The following is a 27,977-nucleotide window of genomic DNA, read 5'->3' on the forward strand; positions in this document are numbered from 1 at the left end:
TATTACATCCGTATCTAATGTTCTTCTATTATAATTAATACCCAAACAGCCATCTTCACTATCTTCTTGGTTATTTGTCAATGATTTCCATGCAATTTCTATTAATTTTGAACACTTTATGTCCCCATTTGCTATTATTTGACCACTATCTGCTTCCTGTAATTCAAATAGTATCCTTCTTTGAGATATTAAATTTTGTTCCAAGTACAAACTGTTGTTCTCGTCAAAATATTCATCATCTTTATTAGTTTCATGTTTGCCGTAACTATTTTTTCCATTGAATTCCAAAACGCTATTTCCTCTATTTCTAAGTATAAATACATTATTATATGAATTGACATCATTCATATTATCATGATTAAATCTTTTATTATATATATTTATGTTCTCCAAATTTCCCTCTATTCTCACCTTGTCAGAATCAAATGATTTGTTCTTGAATATATAACTTTTTAAAGATGTGATACTGTCATCGTCATTAGATATGCTTGTTACATTGAAATCTGATGACACATTGTTACCATTTATAATCCCAGTTATTCCATTTGGATAAATATTATTAGCATTGTAGTCACCTTTTCCATTTTCATTGTTATATTCAAAATCCCTTACTAGTCTCGCTACTAACAGATATTTGTGTTTTCCCTTCAGTTCGCCATAACTAATATAATCATTCATATTTGTTGAAATTTCATTATTTTTGTCATCTATATTAATGATTTTCCCCTCTTCTAGGACACTATCACTCCCCATTATCTCATTATCCTTATTATTTTCATTTAAGTAGTCGTCATCAAAGTATTCTAAAGAGAAGCTGTTTCTTTTTTTCCTTTTTCCATCAAGTGCATCAAAAATAATAATTTCTATGTTTTTAAAATAAAAAGGTATTCCAAATGGAGAATAGTGATCGGTATTTTTATCTATAAATAAATTTAAAGACGATCTTCTAATGGGTAAAAATCTTCTTAAAAATAATAGTGGAAAATCAACAAACCTCATTTTATCTCCTGGTATTATTTCGTTACTCCAATTACTTTGTTCAATAATGTGTCCAAATGAAGATATTCTTAATATTCTCAATCTATATTTATTATCCGACACTAATTCATATGGCATTGTTACTTCAAATATACACTTATCAGTGTATTTCATTGGAACAAATAATTCTTGCTGATTTCTACCAAAATGTGTAGTTAAAGATGTTTCATTTGCAGGTATATAAAGAAAAAACTCAGCCAAATGATCATTAATATTATTCATCTCCACTTGCTTAATATATATACATATCTTCTCACCATTGAGTCTTTTTTGTCTCTGATTCCATCTTAACAATAAACCAAACTCTGGCCATTGTATAACAGATACCATTACTATCCATTCACCAGTTTCTGATGTACGAAAATCGTGATTTAAACGGTGTGATGCCGTACTAACAAGTTGTAATTCTCTTATTCCTGTCAAAAACCAAGGAAAAACGTAATAGTACAAAACCCACATTGAGAATGCTGCCACAAAAACTGCACATACTATATTTAACATTAATGACACTATGTATCCCTGTAAATCATTTGCAGTTACTAAATCTCTTAATATTGCATCGTTCTCTGCTGTATATATAAATTGATTATTATTGTTATTGTAAACACTGTCACCTTCTATTAACATATTCAAATCAATATTGTTATAGTCGTCCTCAGCAAGTATTGAACTTTTCGTAATTTTCTTAGATAAATTGCTCCATCCTGGTATTAACCAACTTGGAAAAATGATTTTCTTTATTAAATACAAAAATGAATAAATCTTTTTGAAAATTCTCATTATATTGTTACTTATTATCTTTTTTATGGTATTTCCCTCAACCTTGCACTTTTTTATATCACCCTGATTGCATTTCAAGTTATTCAATCTTGTACTATTAAAATCGTTTTCGCTGTCCATATTTTTGTTTTGTGTCCAAACTATTACACTCGGTTGTTGTGTTGTTTCCATTATTGCTGAATTTATGACACTAAATATATTCTCAATAATGGAAGATTCACAAGATTTTACGCTATTTGATTTTCCTATATAACTACCAACTTGATTTATATTACTTATCTCTATATCACCAATATTATTATTTCCTCCGTAATTTAAAAATAACTCACTTACGTTATCATTATTATTTTTGTTACCAATATTAGCATCACTTCCTCCATTCATTCCGTCAAAATACAAAGTTTCTTGAATATTGTTTGAAAGTATTCTAGTTCCATATTTTTTTCCAAACATGTCTTTTAAATTAATCAATATCGGTTTTTCACTCTTTTTACCTTCGCCATTTTTTATAATGTTATTAAATCTTCTCGTAATGTTCTTAAATATACTTTCATTATCATTTTTTTTGCTAATTTCAACGCCTTCTGGTCCATTTTCAGATTTTTCATTTGTAGAATTATCAATACTCGTCTCAAAGCCACCGAAATTATTATATTCTAGTTCACTTTTATGTAATGCATTGAAATCACTCATATCCCCTTTATTTACATTATCCACACTAATAACATCTAAATCTTCCAAATCTGAATGATCAACAGGTGAAAGGCATTTTAATCCGAGTATATGAACATAAAGATTGTACGTTCTTGGTCTCAATAAACCACCGGAAATAAGAACCAATCCGTATGCATCTCTTATAAATGCTCTTGAAGATACTGCTTTCCACGTGCCTTTGGGATATTCACTATTTCCCAAAATATTTATATGCAATACCCATGGACTAGACAAATCCTCTTGCAACCACTTATTAAAGCTTTCAAAACGCGATCTTGAAAATAGGAATAGATGTGGATCCATTAATTGATATTTTCCTACCCAAGTTTCAAGCTCTTCATCCACAAAATCACTATTCAAACCTTCAACTTCGTCATCAGTATTATTGTTCTTTTTATAGCCATATTCTTCATTCACATTGACGTATACAGGAGGTAAGGTTCCTTGAATATTAACTCTTGTTTTATATAACAGGCCGTTTCCGCTGTAGAATGACTTATTTGTGTTCAACTTTGCGATCACAGATCCAGATTTATAGTAATTTAAGTGATCCAAACCACTGTTCTTTTTGTCCAGATTTACTTTTATGTACTTCGATCTAAGTACAGATAATTCTGCAACTCTAATTGGCATGATCACCATTAAAGGAACTCTACTGTTTATGTATACAGACGCTCCTCTGCTTTCTATTAACACATTTGAACTATTGTTGCCATCTGTGTCTCTATTTGGAATATCCAATGAACACCAACCGTCCGACAGTGAAATTGATGTATTTGGTGAATATATGTCTTTCAAGTCGAAAATCCCATGTAATGCCTCTAAATGAAACGACTTTTTTGTGTATATTGGAACGTTTGAACTCACTCTCATATAATTAGAAGTTGGGGCGTATCTTATATTTAATTCATTAAATTTAAATTTATTTGACAAAAAAAAATTTATTGAACACTGGAAATAATCACCTGTATTCGATTGATGAAGCTTTATATACAAATTTGTGTCATTTATATAATTCCAAGGTCTTGAACTTTTATCACAGTATTCTTTGTATTCTTTCCATGTCATACTACTGTACTTATTCCATGATAAAGGCAATATATACTTTCTTATTCCCCACATAAATGGATTGTGTGAGCATATATATTCGTACTTATCTCTCACTTTTTTTGATATTCTATATCTTCCTAGACTTCCAGAATACAATTGTGATTGCGAAAATATTCTCCATGACCTTATCTTAATGTAGCTTAATTCACTCTTAGAATCCAAAAATTGAACATGACAATTTTTTAAATCCAATGTTACACTCAATTCAGAATTTTTATAATCATTACCACCATCACCATATATCCTTTGATTTTTTGTTATAAAAGATGGAAATAATCGTTTCAATATATTATTGTTGTTAAATGATGGCGAAGATAATTTATTTGATCTTAAAAATGATGAAATTACCCCCTTTGACTCAATTTCTCCATCATTCACGCTTGGTTCTTGAAATATTATATTGTCCATATCGTATAATGGTATTATATCATTTATAACATATTCATTTAAAAATAAAGACATTCCGTATATAGTCAATACGGAAGCTATAAACCATAATAACAATATTGGCTTTGCATTCAACTTCTTAACACTTATTATTGGTATACCAAACGAAACTGGAAAGTTTCGAAGTATTAAATAGTCCGAATTTGGTAAATTCAGTGCATCCCTCATCTTATTTCTTTTTGATCTTTCTCTGCCTTTTAATAATAACAATAATTCATTATTATTTTCCTCATCCTCTTCATCTAGGTTTTCGCAAAGTTTATTATATTCCTCTTCCAACTCATCATCATCGAAATACTCATTATCCACACCATCAGAAGATTCCTGTTCTGAATCGCTAACTATTTTGTCATTATCCCCTTTAACTATTATACAAGTGCCACTGTTTATTATATTATTATTACCATACTGATCTTCGTCTATTGAATTACTTTCGTAAAACCTTGTTTTGTCTCTTCTGTACTGAACATCGTCATCATACTTGCTGTTATATTTTCCACTATTCAACAGCTTCTCGTTTATTAACTCCCTTTCTACATCTAGATACTCACTATTTATTATCTTGTGATAACTAGTTATTATGCAATCTTTGTACTCCTTTTGTTCTAATATGTGATATTTCTCTGGTCTAAATGTTGCACATTCTATTAATTCATCAGGATATTTATCATACTCCTTCAATTCCCTTTGATTACTAGTTTTATTCGTCAATATCTGTTTTCTCTCTACCATCCTTTTTTCGCATTATAGCAGACCTATTAAAACTAAAAATGTATTAATATTTTATGCTTTATATTTATTTTAATATATATAAATGACTGTGTTCCTTATTACATTACCATCTTACTGCTATTTGCGGTTATATAAACGAGTTTATTTTCCACAAAATTTACTTATTAATTAGCAACAACACCTTATGATTCTATTTTGCACAAAATAATCACTTTTTATTCCGTTTTCTTGTTTATTTCGTTCCACATTTAAATTCTTTTGTGTTTTATTAAATTACACTTTGAATTAACCAAACAAAATTGAAGCTGGTGAAATTTATGTATACAAATACACCAGTTTAAGTAAGAGTAAAATACTTTTTCTAGTTGTACCCTTTTATTTCTTATTACTAATTTATTTTCTTTATTATTATTGTCAAGCCTTTTTTTCCTTTGATACATGCGTTTTTTTATTTTTAAACCCCTCACCACTTTTTTTCTCACAACTCTCTATGCCAAATGAATTATTTTTTTATATGGGGTTATTAATATACTATTCCATGCCAACTATATTTTACTAAATATATATATGTTCATATACGGTTTTAAATTAGTTGCCTTTTAAAGTAAATTTCTAGCAATAATATCTGTACTTGAATGTATTGTCATTCGGTATACCTAACATTTTAGAATGTTTGAAAAAATGACCAATCTTTTCCTAAAATTTTCCTGTAAGTAAATAATAAAGTACACCTTTTTAATTAAGAAACAGTTTTAGCTTCAAAATAACCTAAAAATCAAATTACAAAAAAAACTCAATTTTAACATTGCTATTTTTGACCCTATACGTTGATGTAGATTATTCCGTTTATAAGACACCTAGTAACGGATTTTCATTAGTTATCTTTTATTATATTATTTTTCTATTATAATAGGCCGTAATAGTAACACAAGGAATACTTTATCAACTACATTCAGTCCGGTTCATGCCTATATGCATGTTTTGTGCATTTAATACATGCATGCATAAAGCAATCACCACTGGAAAGTGCATTTTAAACTTGGTTTCATCTGTAACAAAAATTATCGTATTTTACTTTCACTTTATTGAAACTAAACACAAACATTTTTTGTTCCAAATTCAGTGAAATGCTCTTAAAAATAGATAATCGTCTTTTCATCGTCATTCTAATAATATAAACTAGTGCATGCATGAGAGTTATACAATACAAATCCACTCATAATCTGATTGTATTAGTCCATTTTTAAATAAAACATAGGAATTACACTTTATTATCGCTCATACCTTTGATAATTAACAAACTATTTCAAGAATATAAGACTAATCACTTTATAAATTACATGTAAAATCTCTCACAAAATGCATGTCAAAACAATCCCCAAGATACCAAACTATACACAATTGTATACTTGCACATTAATTTTAACAGTTAATACAGATAAAAAAGAGCCCTATAGATAATGCTAAAAAGAACAGGCAGGCAATCAAAGTAAACATTTGGAAGTAATAGCTTTTTATCCGTTTTCTTGTCTTGTATTCACTATTTACTATCTATTTTTATATATCTAACATTTGCATTCGGAAGAAAAAAATATTAATACATGACAGAGTTCCCACATTTTTTTTCAATATTTTTTACTATGACTTGAATTTAATATTAATGTAAAAATTTGTGTAAAAAAGGTAAAAAAAGTAAAAATATGCATTTTATTTATAAAATGCAGTATGAGGTAATTGGTAGTTTATTCATTCAATCCGTTTTATTTCGATTTGTATACATTTTTTATTCTTGAAATAAATATTTATATTTATACTCGTTCACTTATTCGCATATTACCTGGTCTAGAGCTCTTCCATTTTTCTTTTTGTCAAATATCAGATAAAAATAAGTAATTGTTTACAAATTACCAAATAATGGAAAGGAAATGATGATGATTCGTACATAGGAATGTATATCTAGATAGATCACACAAAATATGAGTACTCTCATTAATATAATTCTAAGTACTTTCAGTTTCTATTGTAATTGAGTCATTATTAGTATTATAATTAATACAAGTATTTATAAGCAATAATGTTATATTAGTAGTGTAGTAGTAGTAGTTGTAGCAGTAGTAGTGTGGTAGTAGTAGTTGTAGCAGTAGTAGTGTGGTAGTAGTAGTAGGTGTTAATAACGATGTTTTATAGTTTGAATATATGGAGGAATTCATTAATTTTGTTCTAAAAATAGCTAATAGAGTCAACAAAGCCATCAATACTTTCACCAAATATTAGCTTGTTACCAACGGTTTCATTAGGCAATTTCTTAACCAGTTCAAAAGGAACAAGAATGTATGCTGAGAAAGGAGTCATATCCAAAAATATCGTTTGCTTTAAATTTTGAATATTTGTGTATCTATATGGAGAAAGTGGATCAAAATTGACATTGTTTCTAGAATGATCAAAAGGTTTCTCTTTTCCAAAAAGTAATCTTCCGCTATCTTCAAAGGTACTTAATTCCCTTGAAATGACATTTTTGGAGAGAAGTATTTTGTTGTTTGAGTCATTTTTTTCACCATTATTGTCGTTATATTCATATTCACTTGGAATATTAAATCCAGAAATAGAGTCCAAAGTAAAATGAATGCCACACAAATTAACTGAATCTGGATTTTTTTCATACCTATTTTGGAGATGGTGATAGTCATATGAAGAATCACTATTCTTATTCTTTTCAGTATTTAAAGTGTCAGAAGAGGTAACATATTTTTTATTTCCTCCAAATCTCTCATCTTGGGTGTCCAGTAAAACTGACTGTGGTAGTTCACTCGAAATCCCAAATCCATAGTTCTTGTAGTATTTGTCGCTATAATTAAAAACAAAAGTACATAAATCCCTTTCCAATATCAAAACCTTATCAGATTCATGACACAAAAGTATTTTTACACTCGAATTATTGAGTGAATTATAAATCATACTACCAAGTCCTCCTTTTTTATAAGGAATATTGATCATATCTTCTCTAGAATAACCATCAATATTGTTGCCTCTTCTAACATCATTATTTGTATCATGATCGTATTCATTTCCAGAAGACAATATTAAATCTAATTCATCATGGACGATATTATCCAAAGAAACCGTCTCACTGCTTTTTCCATTTCCACTTTCAATCTCGAGTTTATCATTAGCAACATCAACACCATCTTCACTATTTAAATCTCTACAGTAGTTATAGCGGTTTCCATCTTCATTAACAGCAATAGTAATATCATAGTATTCATCGTTGTTTCTATTACGATTATTAATATTATTACTTACTCTATTGTTATTATTCCACTTTAAAACCCTTTCAATTCTAACCAAAACGGTGTTTAAAAATTCAATATGTTTAAACCTCAAACTTTTATTATCTGCTAAATCCCATCTGCAACAAAGTTTAGATGAATCCATATTATTATTTGGTCTTGGAAAATCGAAAGAGTCTGGATTGCCAAATTCAGAACCCATACTCTGTAATATTCCATTCTTCGAAAAGGCAAAGTTTGTTGTTATCAATAACTTCATTATTTTCAATGAATTTACTGATCTATAATAATCATCAAAGACAGTCATATGGTGATGTAAAGCATTTTCTCCAAATATTTGCAACATCACAGGCACATTTGGTTTTAAAACCAAACTTGGAGTCGAATCAAGAGTGTTTGTTTGTTCATAATACAAATAACTAGTTGTTCTGGCAATCGTATCCCATGAGAATGAGTAAGCTGCCTTTACACGTCCTCTTGAACCCATCCATCTTGAATGATCGAAGTTTTTAAGTATCTCACAGCAACCCCACGCAATACTGTCTTTACAAGGCTCAACAAGATAGCCATCCACATTTGGAGTTAAAAAATCTCTTGGGCCACCACTTGTAGTTGCAACAACTGGTTTTCCAGCAGTCCAACCTTCAAGTACAACAATTCCAAATGGTTCGTTTCTAGAAGGAACAACAACGGCATCACAAGCCTTGTACAGCCTAACAACATCATCTCCTGATTTTTTTCCGACAAATCTTATCGAATTATAAACTCCAAGTTGATGTGCTCTTTTCTCAATCTCATCTTTTTGGTGACCATCTCCAACAAGAATGAATTTTGCGTCATTCCTATACTTTAGTATCCCTGGAATTGCCTCTACAAGCAAATCAACGCCTTTTTGAATAACCATTCTAGCGACACATAAAAATGTCGGTTCCAAAGGTCCAATACCAAATTGCCTCTTAATCTCACCAGGATCGTCCATCACAACTCTATCAAAAGCATGGCAATGAATTCCGTTGTATATAACCTTTATTTTATCTCTATTTACCCCAAAAAGTCTGCAAACTTCCTCAGCCAGTACACCACTTACACATATTAACCTATCAGCCGTATGGCATCCCTCTCTTTCTATATCAGATATCCTTCTGCTCTGTCCACCAAAGGACTGATTTCCGCATCTTCCATACTCAGTAGAATGTACCGTGAATATCGTAGTTCTATTATTGTTACCTATTCTTCTTAGACTTGTAAGTACGGGTGCCGCTAACCAATCATGACAATGACATATATTAAAACGATACCCATTTTTAATCATATTTATTGTACCATTATTCTTTCCTTGAGAAGGATTCGGAATAAAGTGGTCCGACATCTTTGTAAGACCATCCTCCCAACGTTGCATATGGTAAACAAATGAATTACACATGTTTGTTATTTCTGTTACAAAGTCTGAATTAAGCTGAAATGGGCATTCATGATACAAAACTCCATCATGTTCTTTTATTATATAAGATGATCCAGTTGCCCTTGTAAATAAATGAACCTCGTGACCAAGACGAACTAAACTAGCTGACAATTCTGATACATGTGGAGACACTCCACCAACCAAATGTGTATGTAAACTTTCCCAACTAAACATTGCTATTCTAAGTGGATTTTGTGTAATTGTTTTCGTCTCCAATGACTCTATTCCACGTATTGTTCTGCACACCAATTCAACTGCCTCCTTTCTTCTTTCCTCTACATCCTGATCACTCCCTATGTTTTTAGCTGTATCTTCATCTCCACCATCAAAACCCATACTATTAGTTTTACTATCGGTTATTCTGGTGGTAATTCTATCTTTTCTTTTGTTCTTACTTAGCAATAGCACCCTACGTCCAGAAAGTTTCATCCTGTCTTCAAAAGGAATTAAACGCTCAATTATATCTCTTCCGATATTAAGTCCCCCACCAATATTATTGTTGAAAGAGTAAGAAATATTCTTAATTGCAATGTCCTGTAATGAAGAACATATGGAGACATCCCAAATAAAGTCAAATCCTATTCCTCCATGTTCTATTGGAATTGACAACTCAGAGCAAGCTTTCTCTTGCATATTCTCTCTCAATAATAATTCATTTGCTATTGTTATACCATATGGTTTTATTGAGTGAACAACATCATTTATAAGGGCTAATATTGAAGCTAACAATGGATATTTATCTCCCTCTTCAAATAAATCTGGCAATGTAAATCTAAATCCGTCTATTCCCAACTCAGTCATTAAATAATATATTGAAGATATAACTATTGAAAGCATTGGAATATAACACAAATTTAGTCTACTATAGTTCTTGTTAAATGTAAATAAAGATGATATAACCTCCGGAGTATGTTTAAAGAAACTCGGATTAATTGTATTTATATTAGTCAACATAAATGATTCGTACAAATCCAATACTGAGTCATCTACAAACAAGTTTTCTATTCCACTCTTAATATTACTCTCAATTCCTCTTGAGCTTGTGTTATTTACTCCAAGACTATTAGTTTCATTGCTGCTACAAATATCATTATTAATATCTTCTATTCGTTTATCCTCATTGGTTTCACCATCATTAATCACCTCCCCAACTTCCCTTGCATTGCTTCCCAAATTGTTATTAACTTCTCTATCACATGGCTGAAACATTGAATTAGAACTTGTTATGTCTCCAAATGTTAAATTAAAATCAATTAATACGAGTAACCCACGTTTGTGACACTCATCTACAAGTTCTTTAAACTCTTTCAAACTCCCATATTCAGTATGTGGAACAAAGTAATTGCATGGATACTGGTAATCATAGTTTCTACTGTGCTCTAGTACATCAGAAAATAATATGGTGTTGTATCCCCCCCTTGACACTCTTGGAAGCACATTCGTTTTGAAATTGAAAAATGTTCCAAACTCATCGCTAAGGTTTTGTGTTAAATTTGAATTATCATAGCTACTGTTGGTACTTCTGTTCTTATTGTCTGCTCTTAAACCATTTGAGCAAGATATATTTGACTCATATACATATAAACTAGACAATCTGGTGTTTCTAATGATCCCATCTAAAATAAATATACTGTCATCCTTTGTTAATTTATCAGACTTCCCATTAGTCATACTTTTAATGTCCACACACATTGGAAGGGGATATCTAAGTCTAGAACTATTAATTTCATCATTCCCAACCTCATTTATATCCAATAAGCAATCTAATAATTTATTGTTACCATTATCTCTAATACCGGATTGAGTTAAATTTCTTGAATAAGTTAATAATCTGTATGTCTCTGATTCTTCTATCTCTTCATGGGACTCTAATTCCTTTCTCCTAGTTGTTACTATTCTCAATTTAAAAGAACTTAAACCACAACCGCTGTTAATAAGATCGTCGTTTCTTAGTATTATTGAATAAACACGTCCTCTCATAAATTTTGGTATTTCTGGATAACCAACGTATTTATCTTTATTTTTAAACTCTATATCCTCCGTTTCTATACTAAGTTCATGAGATGTCTTGTTCCAATTATTAAAGTCTCCAACTAAATAAACTCTCAAAACTTTTGAATTACCCTCGATAATCGTCCTTCTTCTATTTTTACCGTTACAAAAAATCATATCCGATATTTCATCTCCAATAAACTCACGTACTAACCACGATATATTGTTACTATTTTTTACATTTGCACCAAAATCACTTCCAGATAATTCACTCGTCTTTTCAATCAATCTCACCACTCCCATCCTTTTATAAACTTGACAGAAACTTTTAAATCCACTCTTACACCACAAATTATCGTCTTGAATATCTTTGTTATATTCTCGACTACTTAAATTGTTGCAATAGGCGCAATCTTTAAATGAACATCTCGCATTCCTACCCAAACTCATCTGTGTTAGAATCCTTTTCAATTCGTATGGTTCATATTTCATGTCTCTACACTCATAATATTCATCCTCCTCTCTTGTTAGCTCAATATTACTACTTTTATTATTAACACTAATATTACCCGTACTAGAAGTAGTACTGGTACCAACATTACTATTGATACAAACGTCATTTAAATTCCCAGAATCAGTATTTGATATATAAGAAGACAGATTTTCACACTCAGTGTTTCCAAAAATACCAAAATCACAATTGGTTCTCAAAGAAGATTTCCAAAAGTCTATATTATCCAAACTGGAAACAAGTATTCCACTATCTAATTTCTGTTTCGATACAGGACCAAATAATGTATTGCCTCTTTCAATATTACTAGAATCAAATATTGTGTTTGCCACTCTACTTTCTACATTCAACAGTTCGTTATTTCTATTTTTTCTAAAACGATTCTTTCCATTGTTATCACTGTTAATCATTTCAACGTTATTGTCGTTGTCACTCTCACTATTAACATATTTCTCCCTAAAACTCAAATCACTATTACTGTCATCCATTATAACCTCCATTGACTTCTTTTTTACACTAGAAGAGTCCGTCACTGTCAAATTCTCACGGCTTGAATTAATAGAGGTAGTTACAGAATCCAAATCTGTTGAAGAAGAAACGTTTGAGTTACACAACACTTGTTTTAAACAAGAATCATTCTTTTTCATTCCAGACTTAACCAATACCGCTCCTGTTACTTTTGATGATGCATTTAATGCCTTCTCTTGAGACTTTTCTCGAATATTAAACTTTCCTAATTCAGTTTTTTCTTTATTTGCCAAAAGTCCCTCTTCTTCAGTGTTTGAATACTTATATTCGTATGAATTACAACAGTATATTAATCTGTGTATACTGAACTCTATTTCCATTCTATTTTCGTGAAGTATACCACCATTATTTCTTACGTCCGTTTTAGCCATTCTCATTAAGGAAAGTAGATAATCATTCCAGGTTTCACTCTTAGATATAAATTCATATTCCTTATTATTCTCAAATATATGCAACATATATATATCCATTACCCTGTTGTTGCACTCGCTACTATTATCACCACTATCCTCTGCATCTTCGTTTTTTTCTATTTTAAAGGCCAATATTGTCAGAAATGACCCCGAATGAGACAATGAATTCTCAATATCTTTACTACTACTATTTTTGCTATTATTACTATTATTGCTTATTTCTATATAACCATTAATACTATCGGTACAAGATGAGTTATTATTATTTATATCGACTCTTTTAGAGCTTTTATTCTCGGAAATAAACCAGAACTCATTGTATATGCTCTCTAATTCATTCAAAGACACATCCAACGACTCTATATTATTTATTTTCACCATAAACGCCAAACAAGATTCATCTAATTCTTTTAATTTATATGAATTCATTTCTAAACCATTATTTGGATTTGAGAATGTTATTCCAAAAAAACTACGAGAATTACCAGTCTCAAAATCTCTCCTTCTTCTCAATGTTGTTGCCATTGAAGTTTTACTTCTTCCTGTATTGAATAAATCACTATTTGCATTATTGCTATTACTATTTATATCTGAATCATCTTCATCAACAAACACTCCATTATTCGATGTGTTCTCTATATTAATACTTAGTATTGAATTTGGATGGGAAAAATAATTGTACATTATATTCATTTCGTCTATATTATCCATTATACCAGCTGTATTGTTTCTAAAAAGGCCTTCATTATAATTGAAAAATTCCAACATAGTTATGTTTTTTGTACCATACTCCCTAGATCTTACTTCCTTTTTTTTTCTCACTAAACCATTTGTCTCTTTATATTCGCCATCATCATCATTCACTTCTTCCAATACTATCCAATGACTACCCTTTACAACCCGCGAAAATTCATTCAATTTTCTTATTATGTTAGTCTTTTCATTGTTGCTGCAGTATCTAATTATCGTCATGCTTAAGGGATATGAATTTAATATCGTACAGTTACTCTTATCATCATTTTTCCCATGTCTTATTATTACCTCCATTGCTTCTTTCAGTTCGAATCTCATTACTTTCTCATTTTTATTATGATTATTACCATCGAAATGATAATAATTCTTTTCACTTATTACATTCATTCTGCTATCAATCCCCTTTATACTTGCATAAGAATTTAAATAAAATACAAAATGTATATGTTTGTTTCTATATGTTATCTACTAAAGCTTTCTATTTATGCCAGTAATTTAATATCGTCCAGTTATTAGTTGCTTTACAAATTTATAGTTATTGTCTATATGCGAAAATTAATTATTGGTTACACTGCTAGTTTCGTATCAATATACAGTTTAAAATTAATCCAAAAATAACTTCTAGTCGTAATTACCAAATATTCAATATTTTTTGCTTATTTTTGTCTATTATAATATTGTATTTATTCTTAATTAGATATTTATTTTTAATACTATTGTTTACCCAAATTTAAAAATAATACAAAAATTTCTATGTATTATTTCGTTAACTTTTTAATTCAATGATTTCGTTCTTTAACTCTTGATGTTTATTTTTGCATTTATATATCTATTCTAATATTTAACGACAAAACAATTATAAAATGTTACTTTATTGTATATTTGGTTATTCCCACTGTTATATATGCATATATGCACATGTATATGTTCATACACAACTACTCCACACGATAATGATTACCGTCCTTTCAATAATGTATATTTGTTAATTACTACTGTTACCTCTTTTACTTAAATTTAAACTATGAATAAATTAATGTTGTATATTTTCAATGTTAGTACCGTTATTAATTATTTTTTCCTGTAAGAACGACAATAACAGAATGAATTTTAAAAATAACCTCCAATTCTTTCTCCCGCGATCTTTATTTTATTATTATTCCAACTCTAGTTCACTCTCTCACTTTCTCTCTCTCTCTCTCACACACACAACTCTCCCCGTTAACTTACTGTCCAGATGCAATTAAAATCCCCACTCTTCGTGATAATTTTATAACTATTTTCCACGCGAGTTCGAGTTCTGTTTTCCGCCCAATAATTGCATTAATACTATCAAAATCACAAAGCTCAAACGTATAAAAACTAATAACAAACCTTAGCTTAAGTTCAATTCCTGTTTTGCCCTTTCTATACGAGCTTTTTTCCCTTATACGTTTTCCTTTATTCACTCTTTTCACTTCGATTGTTATTTCTGGTTTCGCAACTTGAGAAAAAAGAAACTAAATAAAAAAAAGACGGAAATTTATACCACTACATATAGAAACTTCCCCACCTTTCGTTCCTTCTTCTCTTTTCCTTTCCCCAAATTGTTCGTAAAATACACAAAGGAGCTATTTAGAGATAAGCTATGTATACCGCCAAAATCCTTATATCCCACAAATACAATTATTGCTCTAGCAAAATTAAAATAAAGTTTACTGATTTAAGCTTTTATATATATTTATAAAAGTTCTTCACACTTATGTATTAATATGTGTATATACAGATGTTAATTATCGATCCTTACTATCCCTACTTTTCATTTATATACCACTACTGTTTTCATTACTATAATGCTCTTCTACCTTCTGTAGAACATCAAAAATTATAAATCTGTATCTCCAAAATATGTATTTCTATACTTTTCTTATATGATCAAATATTCGCTTTTCACTCTTTTTTTACCTTAAACAATTATAAAAAATAAACCTGATAATAACTAGTCAGCAATAACTTTACGCGCCAAACATGTATGCATGTATATGTAATAGTACCGTTGATCAAAATATCATTAATTATACCAAAAATAAATATTTGAATATTTTAATGTATTATATATATCTGAAACTAATTTCAAAGTGAAAATAGTGCTTTAACCTAATTCAATACAACAGCAATTTGTTTGCTTAGAATCACAGAATATGTGATCTCAGTTCTTTTAGTTATAATATTTAGCTGGGTATTTACAACTTCAATTACTGTATGTCCGGACTATATGTTTTTTGTTTATTATGGCAGTAATCAGCTCACTAATTAATTGCTGTTCTTGTATTTCTATATTATGCTTCGAATATTAATTTTGAATTAACAAAAATAAAGGTACTTTCGTATTCAACGTAGGTTTTAGTTTGTATTAATCCATACAATTTTCTTATTCAAAATCCCGTTGTTCAACAAGTATTTATTTGCACATATGCTGCAGACTGTTTGCCCTAATGTACTATTTACTCCCAATAATAGTGAGATATCTACTATTTTTTCAACTTAGCAATATTTTCTCTCAGTGAGTTATAGTGATATGGTTTAATGCTTTGTTCTATTTTACTTTTATTTCGTATAAATATTATATATATTTATACCTGGAAGAATTTATTACAATACTAAAATTAATTTGTAATATTCAATTTCCAGTTTCTTAACAGTATTATATTACCAAATATTTATACGAATTATTATTGCTTTATATGTTATTTATATTATTAAGACTGCTATTTACCCTCTGTTTATTATTCGAGCAAAGACTCACAAAATCAAACACTAATACTAAACCGGTTTTATTTTTTTTCAATTACTCGAATTTGTCATTCAGTTTTTTTTTTTTTGTACCCATAAATACAATACACATCCAAAGAAATAATAAATATGAAAAATAACGGTATAAAACTTAACGGGAATTATTTTAGCAAAGAAAGTCGGATAAAATATCAATAAGATTAATAGACTATAACACCAATGTAATACTATTTCCCCCTTTTACCACAAAGAATATGGAATCCCTTTTATGTTCGTTTTTTATGTTATTGTTTGTCCTAACGTTAAGAGAAAAAAAGGTATTTTATTTTTTTATACTCAGTTCAATTTACATGTATGTATTGTATACTTTAAAAATTATTTCCTCTATATCTTTACCCTCCAAAATTATATATAGGTAATGCAGGTGTGTACGTATTTTCTACTAATCAATTTATTTCAATTACACAAAAAAGTCAAAGATGCAATTTGTCAATAATTCTCTAAATTTTCTACAAACAACAAATATTGTCACAATGTATTTCAATAACTAACAAAATTAATTATACTTTATAAATATTTAAACGCGATTTTTTAATTGCTTGTTCTATTTATTATTATACCAATTATACACATGAGTCCCGTCTATATTATTAAATGATTCTTACTACTCACAAGCGGTAAAAATATATGCTCCAAAAACCAAGTTGCACAATGTTATGCATATATAAGAAATGTATGCTAAACTATTCCTACTAAAAAAACATGAGATTATCCACTTCATACATAGAATCAGATTCTAACTCAAACATAGGTAGCGATGTTATATTCGTCAGATATCCTTCTTTCCTGTGTGTGTCCGTCCAGAAGTAACTTTGCGTTACTTTCCCAACCAAAATTGCAAACGCTATTATTCATCATCCCTTCCTGTCTCATATATTATGTTTAAACACATTTTAAAATGCTTTTCATTCTCACTTTTCAAAACTCACATAAAATTATGAGCTTATTCCCTACTTAAATTATGTCTGCTATCTTAGCGCCTATATTGATTCCGACACCATTACAAATTCAAAATAAAACCAGTAAACATTGGCCTAGGTATGTGAGTTCCGAGTTAGTATAGTGGTTAGTATATCCGCCTGTCACGCGGATGACCCGGGTTCAATTCCCGGACTTGGAGCCTTTTTTAACCCCGACCGTCCACGCGCCCGTTGGCTAGTTCGGGTCCGCAGCCCCCGGATGGTGCAACACCCACAGGTAGAAACATGGGCAGAACGAAACATGGTGAAGAAAGAGAAAATTAACCGGCCGCTAAAGAATGAAATTCGTGTTTTAGTTGAAATAACGGCAAGAGCAAAATAGAAATGATGTGAATGTCGCTGCTATTGCTTTCTAGAGGGTGACTTTATATATCAAACAAAACGTCCTAATAGCTCTCCTTTCATTAGTCTACAACTCCACATAGTGTACATTTAATTAATTACTCCTTTGTTATTTCTCCTTTCGTAAATACTACTGATACCAACATATGTTGATATCACTTAATTACATTAATGTACAATCATAATATCACTACTATATCCAAACGATTCCTCATTATCACTATCATATTCAAAAAGACTGATACAGATTCACTCACTTGTACTAGCAATGTAAACGCGAGTAATACAATACAATACTGATAACAAATTATGCATTTTTTATATTAATCGTTAAATAAATCCATAGGTTATTTGCAACGCTTGTCAAAAAAATGTTTAATAGGTGGTCGCTTAGACGTATAGTATATAACAGTAACGGTTGGGATCTACGTCCATCATAGATGTCCCCTCGTTACCTCATATTAGTGATCAATGTATCATGATGTTTTTGTGTTATGCATCGACATTATGCCTTTCTAGTAATAGTGATATTAACATCATTAATAATATAACAAATCAAATGTGTACTCAGTTTTGCCAATATTATTAAATATAAATAATACGAGACAATAACAATAGACGAATTAACATCATTATGTGGGATAACCATTGGCCTTTCAATCATTCTTTCCTATAATTTATCAGATACGTTTGCTTGAATTTGAAACGCTCTTATTTCATATCATCCTTTTCTCTTTACATCATTTTAACATCAACAAGCTTAGAAGCACTTTCTATGTACTATTGATGGACCAGATTCATCATACTCTTCCTTTGTGATCCACATTTGTTGGAACGTTGAGAGCGAAGATAAAATTGAACCACCAATCCAAACGGAATACTTACGCTCTGGTGGGGCGACAACTTTAATCTTCATTGTAGAAGGTGCTAATGAAGTAAGTTCTTTTGTCATTCTCTCACCAATGCCTGGATACATTGTCGTACCACCAGACAAAACAATATTTGCGTAGAGATCCTTACGAATATCAAGATCGCACTTCATAATAGATTGGAAAGTGGTCTCACCAATACCAACAGCCTCTTTACCCAATAAACCAGGTTGGAACAAAGCTTCTGGGCATCTAAATCTCTCACTTCCCACAGTAATTACATGTCCATCAGGTAATTCATATGTCTTTTCAATTTCTGAAGATTCCTGAGACTTCTTCATTTCCTCTTCATAGTCCAAAGCGATATAGCAAAGTTTTTCCTTGATATCCCTCACTATTTCTCTTTCAGCTGTTGTCGTAAAGCTGTAGCCACGATCATGTAAAATTTTCATGAGGAAGTCTGTCAAGTCACGACCAGCCAAATCCAACCTCATAATTGCATGAGGAAGGGCATAACCTTCATAAATTGGAACGGTGTGCGAAACACCATCTCCACTATCTAATACAATACCTGTTGTACGACCTGAGGCATACAAAGACAAAACAGCTTGAATATTAACATACATTGCTGGTACATTAAATGTCTCAAACATAATTTGTGTCATTCTTTCACGATTTACCTTTGGATTCATTGGGGCCTCTGTTAACAATACTGGATGCTCTTCCGGAGCGACACGTAATTCATTGTAAAATGTATGATGCCATATCTTTTCCATATCCTCCCAATTTGTAACAATACCATGCTCAATTGGATATTTTAATGTCAATATACCTCTCTTTGATTGAGCCTCGTCACCTACATAACAATCCTTTTGGTCCATACCAACCATAACTCCTGGCATTTTTGGACGACCTACTATTGATGGAAATACACATCGAGGAGCATCGTCACCAGCTACACCTGCCTTTACCATACCTGAACCATTGTCAACAACCAATGCCTGTGCTTCTTCTTCACTCATTTTCTTGTTACTATTAATATATTAACCAACTAACTATTTATTCGCTTATTAATGTATATATATATATATATATATGTAGAGTTAACCTCTTGTAATTCACAATTTATTAAATTAATAATAACTTCTGTACCAAAATAACTAGTACAAATGATTGATTTTCCTTGTATATCCAAAAATATTCTAAGATATGTGTTTATACATATAATATATACACGCACGCAGACAATGAGGAAATTATATTAAAAAACAATTATGTTATGGATATTTTCTGCGCACAATACGTATTTTTCTTTTCTTCAATTATTATTACTATTATTTATATATTACTTTATCTATTTTCTATTTTCGCATGCTTTGTCTATCTTTTTTCTTTATATATATATATCTTTATCATTTTTTCACATTATAAGCATGTAAATGTCTATGTTTACGTCTAAAAACCCGCACAATCGTTTACCCGCCTGTAAATGTTGCATGATTCGAGCGCCAGCTTTGTGTGTATTTTTAAAATGTTTTCAATCGGAAGGAATGCCAATGTAACATAAAGAACACAAATTTCCGACTTAAAAAATCATATTTAATATTTTTCCTACTTGCACTATTTTAAATTTAATTTTTCTTCTTTTGTGTAGAATTTAAACGAAAATGAGTTGCAATTAACTCTAGTAATTAGTAACTACTACTAGCAGCGAGCAGTTTTTGCCGAAATTAGTCAGTGTTGACTCTTATTCTATAAATAAATCTAAGACTCGCGTGACTGTTTGCAGCATGTAGAAGCAAATCAGGTTTGGCACGAGAATAGGAGGAAAAAGGTCGATTTAAATAAACATATATTTCGAGTGAATAGCTAACACAAAATCTTGTGAATGTGAATTCACTCTTCAGACACCCGTGTAAACTAAATCAAACTAATTCAATGTCAATCCAACCTTTTCTCTCATGGAAAAGAGGATATTTTGAGGCCTACACTAGAAACGAACAGTCACCAAGTATTGAAACGGTTAGACAAAAGAAGAATTTTCTTTATATTGGGTCTATACAACGACCATCTCCCAGTATTTCCAGCATTCTCGGCCTAGTATTGTTATATAACAAAAGAACAACACTGCGTGTAAACGCATACCCCACACTATTCAAGATACAAACTACCGTCTAGTTTATTAGATCCTCAATGATCGTAACTAGTATTAAAAACTAAAGAGAGAAAACAAGAAATCGTCCCTTACTTTCATTTCACTCGCAACTGAGAAGAAAAGTGCCAACCGCACAAACTATACAGATCATTACTCTCCGCTTTTTCCTAAGTAGATTATTTACTGCTCCCCACTGCAGGTACCACCGCCAATCGTTACATCGTCGTAAATTCACTGCGATTATTTTGTAATGCAATTCCTGTTTCTACTTCCACTCCTCCCTTACTCTCCCCCCCTCCCCTCATTAACACGATCTGCTGAGTATTATATTGTTATCGCTGCCAGCTATAATTTATTTTTCAGATATTCTATTTAAAAGTAACATGTGGCGCCCGGAGTGTGGGGTTCTGTATGTACACGTCTCTACAAAAATTATATAATTTGAAAAAAGTTGAATGAAAAAAACAAGTGTGGATTTTAAAGTGGATTTCTCAATTTTTTAAGGTAGAATAAAAAAAGTAGAAATCACAGTCCGCGGTTCTATAAGAATTGTTAAATAAAAGTAGTAAATTAGAAAAAATGGCATCGAAAGTTTCATCAAAGGGCAAGAACGCTCCCCAAAAGAAGATCCACAAGAAGAAGAAGGAGAGCTACTCAACTTATATCTACAAGGTATTGAAACAAGTCCACCCAGAGACTGGTATTAGCAAGAAATCTATGATGATTATGAACAGTTATATCTCGGATACATTTGAGAAGATTGCTCAACAAGCTGCTCAACTTTGCCAAACTACCAGAAAAGATACTATCGCATCTAGAGAAATCCAAACTGCTGTTAGGTTGGTCTTGCCTGGTGAGCTCGCAAAACATGCAGTTTCTGAGGGTACAAAAGCTGTTACCAAATTCACTGGTGGACAAAAGTAAGCAAATTAAAATTAAAAAAAAAAAAAGAGCATAAAACAATACGGGGATATATACTGGGTGAGCATTTGAGTTTGTAGGCAATAGTAAATGGGAGTTAAGTAACATTTAATGCTCCTGCTACTTGGGGACTCATTGCCATCAGGACCGTTGTGCTATTAAATATTATAGAAACCGAGGGCTATTAAACATGGAGTTATTCCGTGATCACACTTTTACAAAGAATGTGAAGGGGAATGTCATCAAGGATATTTAGATAACATTTATCAGGCGTCACTAGACGCCACATAATGTATTGAGGCTATATTAATTAATATTTTGGGTCCCTTTTCTCTTATTGTTGTCATTTGTTTCGAAGTATGACCCTAGTATGAGCCGGTCATGAATTCTGTTAGCGAGTCTTCCTCCTTGCTTGTCATCTGAAGCGCCCGGTAAGTGTTTGTTAGAATTTCGGATGCAATGTGCTGAAACTTACCCTTTTTTCTATCCCTCTTATGTGGTCTATTATCTGTATCATTTCAATTCTTTTTGTTTGTATCAATCCACTTTTTTCGGCAATCTCCAACAAAAGTGATGATAATAGACGGGTATCATTTGGATTATTGTGTTTAATATTAATGTTATCTATGGCTCTTTTGCGACCATAGCCATGTGATTCTCTATCAACTCTTGCCACTGAAGATGATGATGAAGACGAAAATGAAAAAGGTGACAAAGGAGATGATAATGACGAAATACGAATATTTTTGACCTTTTCATCATCATTTTTATATTCACTTGAAGTGTTACTCACTATATCATGTTTCTGATTTTGTATTAAATCATTATCTATAATGTTACTAGTATCACTATTATTAGTTTTAGAATTTCTATATAATTTATAAACCTTACTATTTACATTTCTTTTGATGACTTTACTGGAATATCCACACATTTTTTTAATCAAGCTCAAAACGGTAATCATTGTGAATGATGATGTATACTTGAATCTATTTATAACTTTATTTATTAACACATTCTTACCCAAACCTATGTAGCCAACATACAATTGTATTTCTATATTATCCATTCCCGAGAAAGGCAATTCACCATATACCATCTCCCATAACATAACTCCGAGTGAATAAGAATCAATGTTTTTACATGAGTTATACTTATTCTCCATGTACAACTTAGCTGGTTCTAATGTAGGCAAAGTTTTAACAAGTATTTCTGGTGGATAATAATTAAGTATTTTCGAATCCGATACCTTCGGAGAACTAGCCATATCACTAAAATAATCATATTCATTATTATTAACAATATTCTTATCCAAATCAACTCGTTTCGTATTAATGTCGTAAAAAGATGCCTCAAGTAAAAAGTGTCCAATATCTGCTAACTTTACTGAAACACTTAATTCATCATTTACACTCATTATCTTTAGATCATTGCACTTTTCGCCATTTATGTGTTCCTCCATATTTCTTTGTCCTGTAATCTCTCTTCCTGTTCCATTTTTTTCGACTCCCATCTCCGTTCCATATATTCCTAAGATCCCATTATTATTACCAACATTGTATTTATTCACGAGTAAAATGTTTGATGGTTTTAAGTTTAAATGAAAAAATCCCTTCTGATTCAAATAATAACAACCACAGGCTATCTCTTTTGTTATCTTCAATGCGTCTTGAATGTTTATTCCTCCGTTATACGACATATAGTCAAACCTAAAATAATCACTTGTTAAACTATTTCTAAAATCCAAGCATACTCTTTCTTTTAATCCAATTCTCCTGGCATTTTCACCACCTACACCACCATTTACACCGTTGATGTTAACATTCTTTCTTTTATTGCTCAAATACCTATTCAAAGATCCAGAGTTTATATATTCTGTAACTACACAATGTATATCTTCCGTGTAACTATGACAGAATCCTAATGTCAATACCAAATTTGGGTGTCTCAACGACCATATTAACTTGCATGTGTTCTCCCACAACTCAGGTCTTACTATTTTTCCCTTGAAAACCTTTATTGCTACCTCCTTGCCTAACCACTTACCCAAATAATATGATGATCTTATGGTATTATTGCTATTTTTTCCATTATTCTTCCAAAAATCAAAATTATCTTCGTTACATACCAATTTTCTTATGAAAACTAACTGTTCAAATGGTATATTTATTCCAGAGTACGAAAAAGAACAAAAAATTGAATTTAATGGTGTTGAAGATAGTGACAATGTATTATATATCACTTCATTATTAAATCCAAGTGATATTAACTTTTCTTTAATGGAATATTTTTTCAATGATAATACTCTTTTATATAATATCCTGTATTTTTTTATGCAATTAACCATTTTTATTCTATATCCCAATTCTTTTATTCCAAATATATCACCCACACCTTTTTTACTTACCAGCAATGGTGATAACAACAATTCTTCGTTTTTTATCCTAGAATTCCTCACTAATTCAATATATTCCCTCTTTATTCCTGACTTTTCCATTAACTCTATCAAAGAATAATGTTCTAGCTTCTTATTATTGGGTACTTTCACTCTCTTTTTATCACTACAATCTTTATCGTCACTTAAGCATTCTAATTCCAACAATCTTATTAACAACTCATTTGTACTACCTCTTTCTGTCACATTCTCTGTTATTCTCTCACAATTATCAACAACGTTTTGATTATCAGTTCTAATACCATTATTTATTAACTCAAATTTTGTTATTATCTTATTGTTTATAAACTTTTGTTCGCTACTATAGAATGTTGAATCGTAAATAGTTCCATCCAAAGCTATCATTATGCCACTATACTCACTACTGCAACCAAATCCCGGTTTTTTGTACCCTACAAATCTACTATAGTCATCCAAAAAACACATTATTAGCTCCAATTCATTTTTTTTATTTATTAAATACTCATTGCCTAAACTCAAATGTGATTCGTCCCCACAGTAGTAATTCAAATAATAGTAGTAACAGTACTTATTTATTTTTATTATTTCATTTTTAAAGATACCACTTGCCTTATTCATTATCATTTTCACCTTTTATTCACTTATTTTTGCAACTTTTGTATTGTATGCTATTCTATACGGCATATGTACTGTCAAGTGCAGTCATCACAATAAGATCCCTACTTACAATGTTAATACTTCTTTTACATTTCATGTTAACTACACAATATTTGATCTTTTTTTATGCATTTTTACATTTTTTTATCAAATTATTATTTTCTATTTTCAAATGTACCGCCAGAACCCCAGGTACCAAACCATGCGCCATCACAATATTCACTTATTGATCTTAATAATTATTTGTCTTGTTTATATAGCATTTAACTTTGAAGGTATTTATTTAATAAATAAATATATTGAAAAGAGCAATAAGATAATATAAAACCCTGATTTTTTTTCCCACTCATACCAATATATTTTACCGCTATTTTAATCATTAAATTTCGCAATTAATAAATTCATATATAATATATATATACATATATGTACATCCGCCAACGCATTAATATTTATTCTACTTTGCAGTTTTCTGTGATAAATAATTGCAAATCCATATCAATATCGTGCTCATTTGTCTGGATTAAGTAAAATAATGGAATAGGTGGATTCTTTTATATTACCAATAACATTCTACATTTACTGTGAATATATATTTGCCTGGGTGTTTTAATAATTATAGACTTTTTATAATTGTATAAGTAATTGTGTTGAGAATATTAAAATTTACATAAATAGTATACAGAAATTCAGCTTTGCTTGGTTTTGTCTAATTCTGGTATAGGGAAGAGTATTGCATACTGGTTATTTTTCTAGTTTGTTTATAATCTTCTATTATATTCATTTGTTTATAAGTCGCTTATTTTGTTTAATTCTATATAATATCTTTATTTTGGACATTAGTATTTAGTCATTTAGCATTGATTAATAGTCAGAGCTAACTTAAAATTGCACAAAATGGGTAATGTGAACTCAGAACCGTTATCCACAGACACAGATGAATATGTATATTCATACCCAATTCCAGGAACTGGAGATGATCACTCCACAGAGATAAGACGGTGTAAGAACTCCATGAACACTGAACTAGTGAGCAATTTTAAGAATAGAGTTGAAAACTGTTGGGAAATGTTGTTGCATGGAAAGGAAGTAACCAATGATGGAGATTTTTTGGGTTATAGAACCAGAAATGATGACGGGACCCTTGGTGAATATTCTTTTGTGAAGTTTTCTTATGTAATTCAAAAGGCTCAAGAAATAGGTAGTGGACTTATAGACGTTATAGGCTACGACACTGAGTCCTACGACCATAGTGATTTAAAGTTAAGATGTGTTTCCATTTTCTCAAAAAACACAGTGAATTGGTCAATTACTGAACATGCCTGCAATGCATATAACTTTACTTCAGTTCCTCTTTACGATGTACTTGGTGACAATGGTTTAGTGTACATATTAAACATGACTAAGACAAAGGCTGTATTTTGTTCATTAATATGTGCTAAAAAGTTGTTTCCATTGTTGAATAAAATTAATTCAGTTGAATTGTTAGTAATGCTTGATAATGATTCAGGATCACTGGAGAATATCCCTGAATACATCAATAACAAGGTAAAAATAATTGACTTCAATGAATTGAGCAAAATTGGTAAAAAAAAACTGAAAAAACCCTCCCCCGGAGTATTGGATTCAATTCATTCAATACATTATACATCAGGTACAACGGGTGTTCCAAAAGGTGTTATCCTCCCAAATAAATCATGGATTGCTTGTTGTTCTGGCTTCCTTGAAGGAGGCCAACTCGGAAGAAAAGATACTGGTTTATCTAGTTCAGATTGCCACATCAGTTATCTTCCCTTGGCACATATTTTTGAAAGGACTGTCCACTTGGTTTTTTCTTATATTGGCGGAAAGATAGGGTTTTATTCTGGCGATCCACAAAATCTGGTTAGTGATATACAAAAACTAAAACCAACAATTTTCGTCGCCGTTCCAAGAGTGTTATCTAGAATCCACGATAATGTAATGATCAACTTGGAAAAGAAATCAAAAGCTGTCCAAGCCCTTTTTAGGTTTGCTTTGAAACAAAAGGAGAGAAGAAGTTCATCTTCCCATGCATTTTGGGATTTTGTTGTTTTTAATAAGATTAAGGATATTATGGGTGGAAGGCTTAGAGTTATTCTGTGTGGTGCTGCTCCCTTGGACAAGACAATACTTACCAGGATAAGATGTTTTACATGTGCTTATTGTTTAGAAGGCTATGGCATGACCGAATTGCTTCCGACGCTCATGCCAGAAATAACCGACACTGCTGTTCAAACTTTGGGTGGGCCCTCTCCAAGTTTTGAATTCAAATTAGTCTCTATACCGGAAATGGGTTACGATGTGAAACATGAAACTCCCACTGGTGAGCTACTTCTGAGAGGTCCTCCCACCTTTATTGGTTATTTTGGCAATCCCGAGGAGACAAACGCAGTCACCTGTGAAGAAGGTTGGGTTAGAACCGGTGACGTCTGTCAACTTCTTCCAAACGGTGGATTGAGAATTATTGATAGGAGGAAAAATATATTTAAACTTTCACAAGGCGAATATATTGCTCCTGAGAAGCTTGAAAGTATATTTACTTCTTCTTGTGAACTCATATATCAGGCCCTTGTTGTCGGGAGATCTAATGAGAATTCTTTGGTTGCCATTTTTGTTCTTGACCAGGATTTTACAATGAACTTTGCTCGAAATCAACAACTTGGAAATGACATCAAATTCTCTGACCTCGAAAACCATCCTGCCATTATCAATAAAGTCCAATCAGATTTATTGGTTGCTGAGAAACAAAACAACATCCTTGGATATGAAAAGATTAAGGCTTTCAGGTGCATTACCACTCCATTCACTGTTGAGAATGAGCTTCTTACTCCCACATTCAAAGTCGTTAGGTACAAGGCCATTAAGAAATTTGACTATATTATTGACGAACTTTATAAAAGCATTAAATAGATTTTCAAAGTATCAGGAACTTAACTACTATTCTCCTCACTTTTAAAGTTGCATTAATTAAAGAATTTAATTAAAAATGAAGTAGCAAAAACTGAACCTTTTTTTGT

At 31.0% G+C, this 27,977-nt stretch overlaps 6 protein-coding genes across 6 annotated transcripts; 2 read left to right on the forward strand and 4 right to left on the reverse strand.

Moving 5' to 3' along the window:
- Positions 1-212: 212 nt before the first annotated feature.
- Positions 213-4,821, reverse strand: FG379_000859 (uncharacterized protein; the record flags this gene model as incomplete). Its single annotated transcript, XM_067326269.1, has 3 exons — positions 213-964; positions 995-2,097; positions 2,152-4,821. Coding segments are annotated over 3 exons (4,525 nt in total), but the record flags the coding sequence as incomplete, so codon positions are not given.
- A 2,220-nt stretch (positions 4,822-7,041) lies between these two features.
- Positions 7,042-14,154, reverse strand: FG379_000870 (uncharacterized protein; the record flags this gene model as incomplete). Its single annotated transcript, XM_067326280.1, has 1 exon — positions 7,042-14,154. One exon carries the CDS (start codon positions 14,152-14,154, stop codon positions 7,042-7,044), a length of 7,113 nt encoding a protein of 2,370 aa, XP_067182606.1.
- Positions 14,155-18,681: 4,527 nt separating this feature from the next.
- FG379_000877 (actin) lies at positions 18,682-19,812 on the reverse strand (the record flags this gene model as incomplete). The annotated part of the gene is made up of 1 exon (XM_067326287.1): positions 18,682-19,812. The coding sequence occupies one exon, from the start codon at positions 19,810-19,812 to the stop codon at positions 18,682-18,684; it is 1,131 nt and encodes a 376-aa protein (XP_067182613.1).
- Positions 19,813-21,524: 1,712 nt separating this feature from the next.
- On the forward strand, positions 21,525-21,869 carry FG379_000878 (histone H2B; the record flags this gene model as incomplete). Its single annotated transcript, XM_067326288.1, has 1 exon — positions 21,525-21,869. One exon carries the CDS (start codon positions 21,525-21,527, stop codon positions 21,867-21,869), a length of 345 nt encoding a protein of 114 aa, XP_067182614.1.
- Positions 21,870-22,308: 439 nt separating this feature from the next.
- On the reverse strand, positions 22,309-24,906 carry FG379_000879 (SAM domain-containing; the record flags this gene model as incomplete). Its single annotated transcript, XM_067326289.1, has 1 exon — positions 22,309-24,906. One exon carries the CDS (start codon positions 24,904-24,906, stop codon positions 22,309-22,311), a length of 2,598 nt encoding a protein of 865 aa, XP_067182615.1.
- Positions 24,907-25,836: 930 nt separating this feature from the next.
- FG379_000880 (acyl-synthetase) lies at positions 25,837-27,870 on the forward strand (the record flags this gene model as incomplete). The annotated part of the gene is made up of 1 exon (XM_067326290.1): positions 25,837-27,870. The coding sequence occupies one exon, from the start codon at positions 25,837-25,839 to the stop codon at positions 27,868-27,870; it is 2,034 nt and encodes a 677-aa protein (XP_067182616.1).
- Between the last annotated feature and the right edge of the window lie 107 nt (positions 27,871-27,977).

Source organism: Cryptosporidium bovis (genome assembly GCF_009768925.1).
Source record: "Cryptosporidium bovis isolate 45015 chromosome Unknown contig_17, whole genome shotgun sequence".
Lineage (NCBI taxonomy): Eukaryota > Apicomplexa > Conoidasida > Eucoccidiorida > Cryptosporidiidae > Cryptosporidium > Cryptosporidium bovis.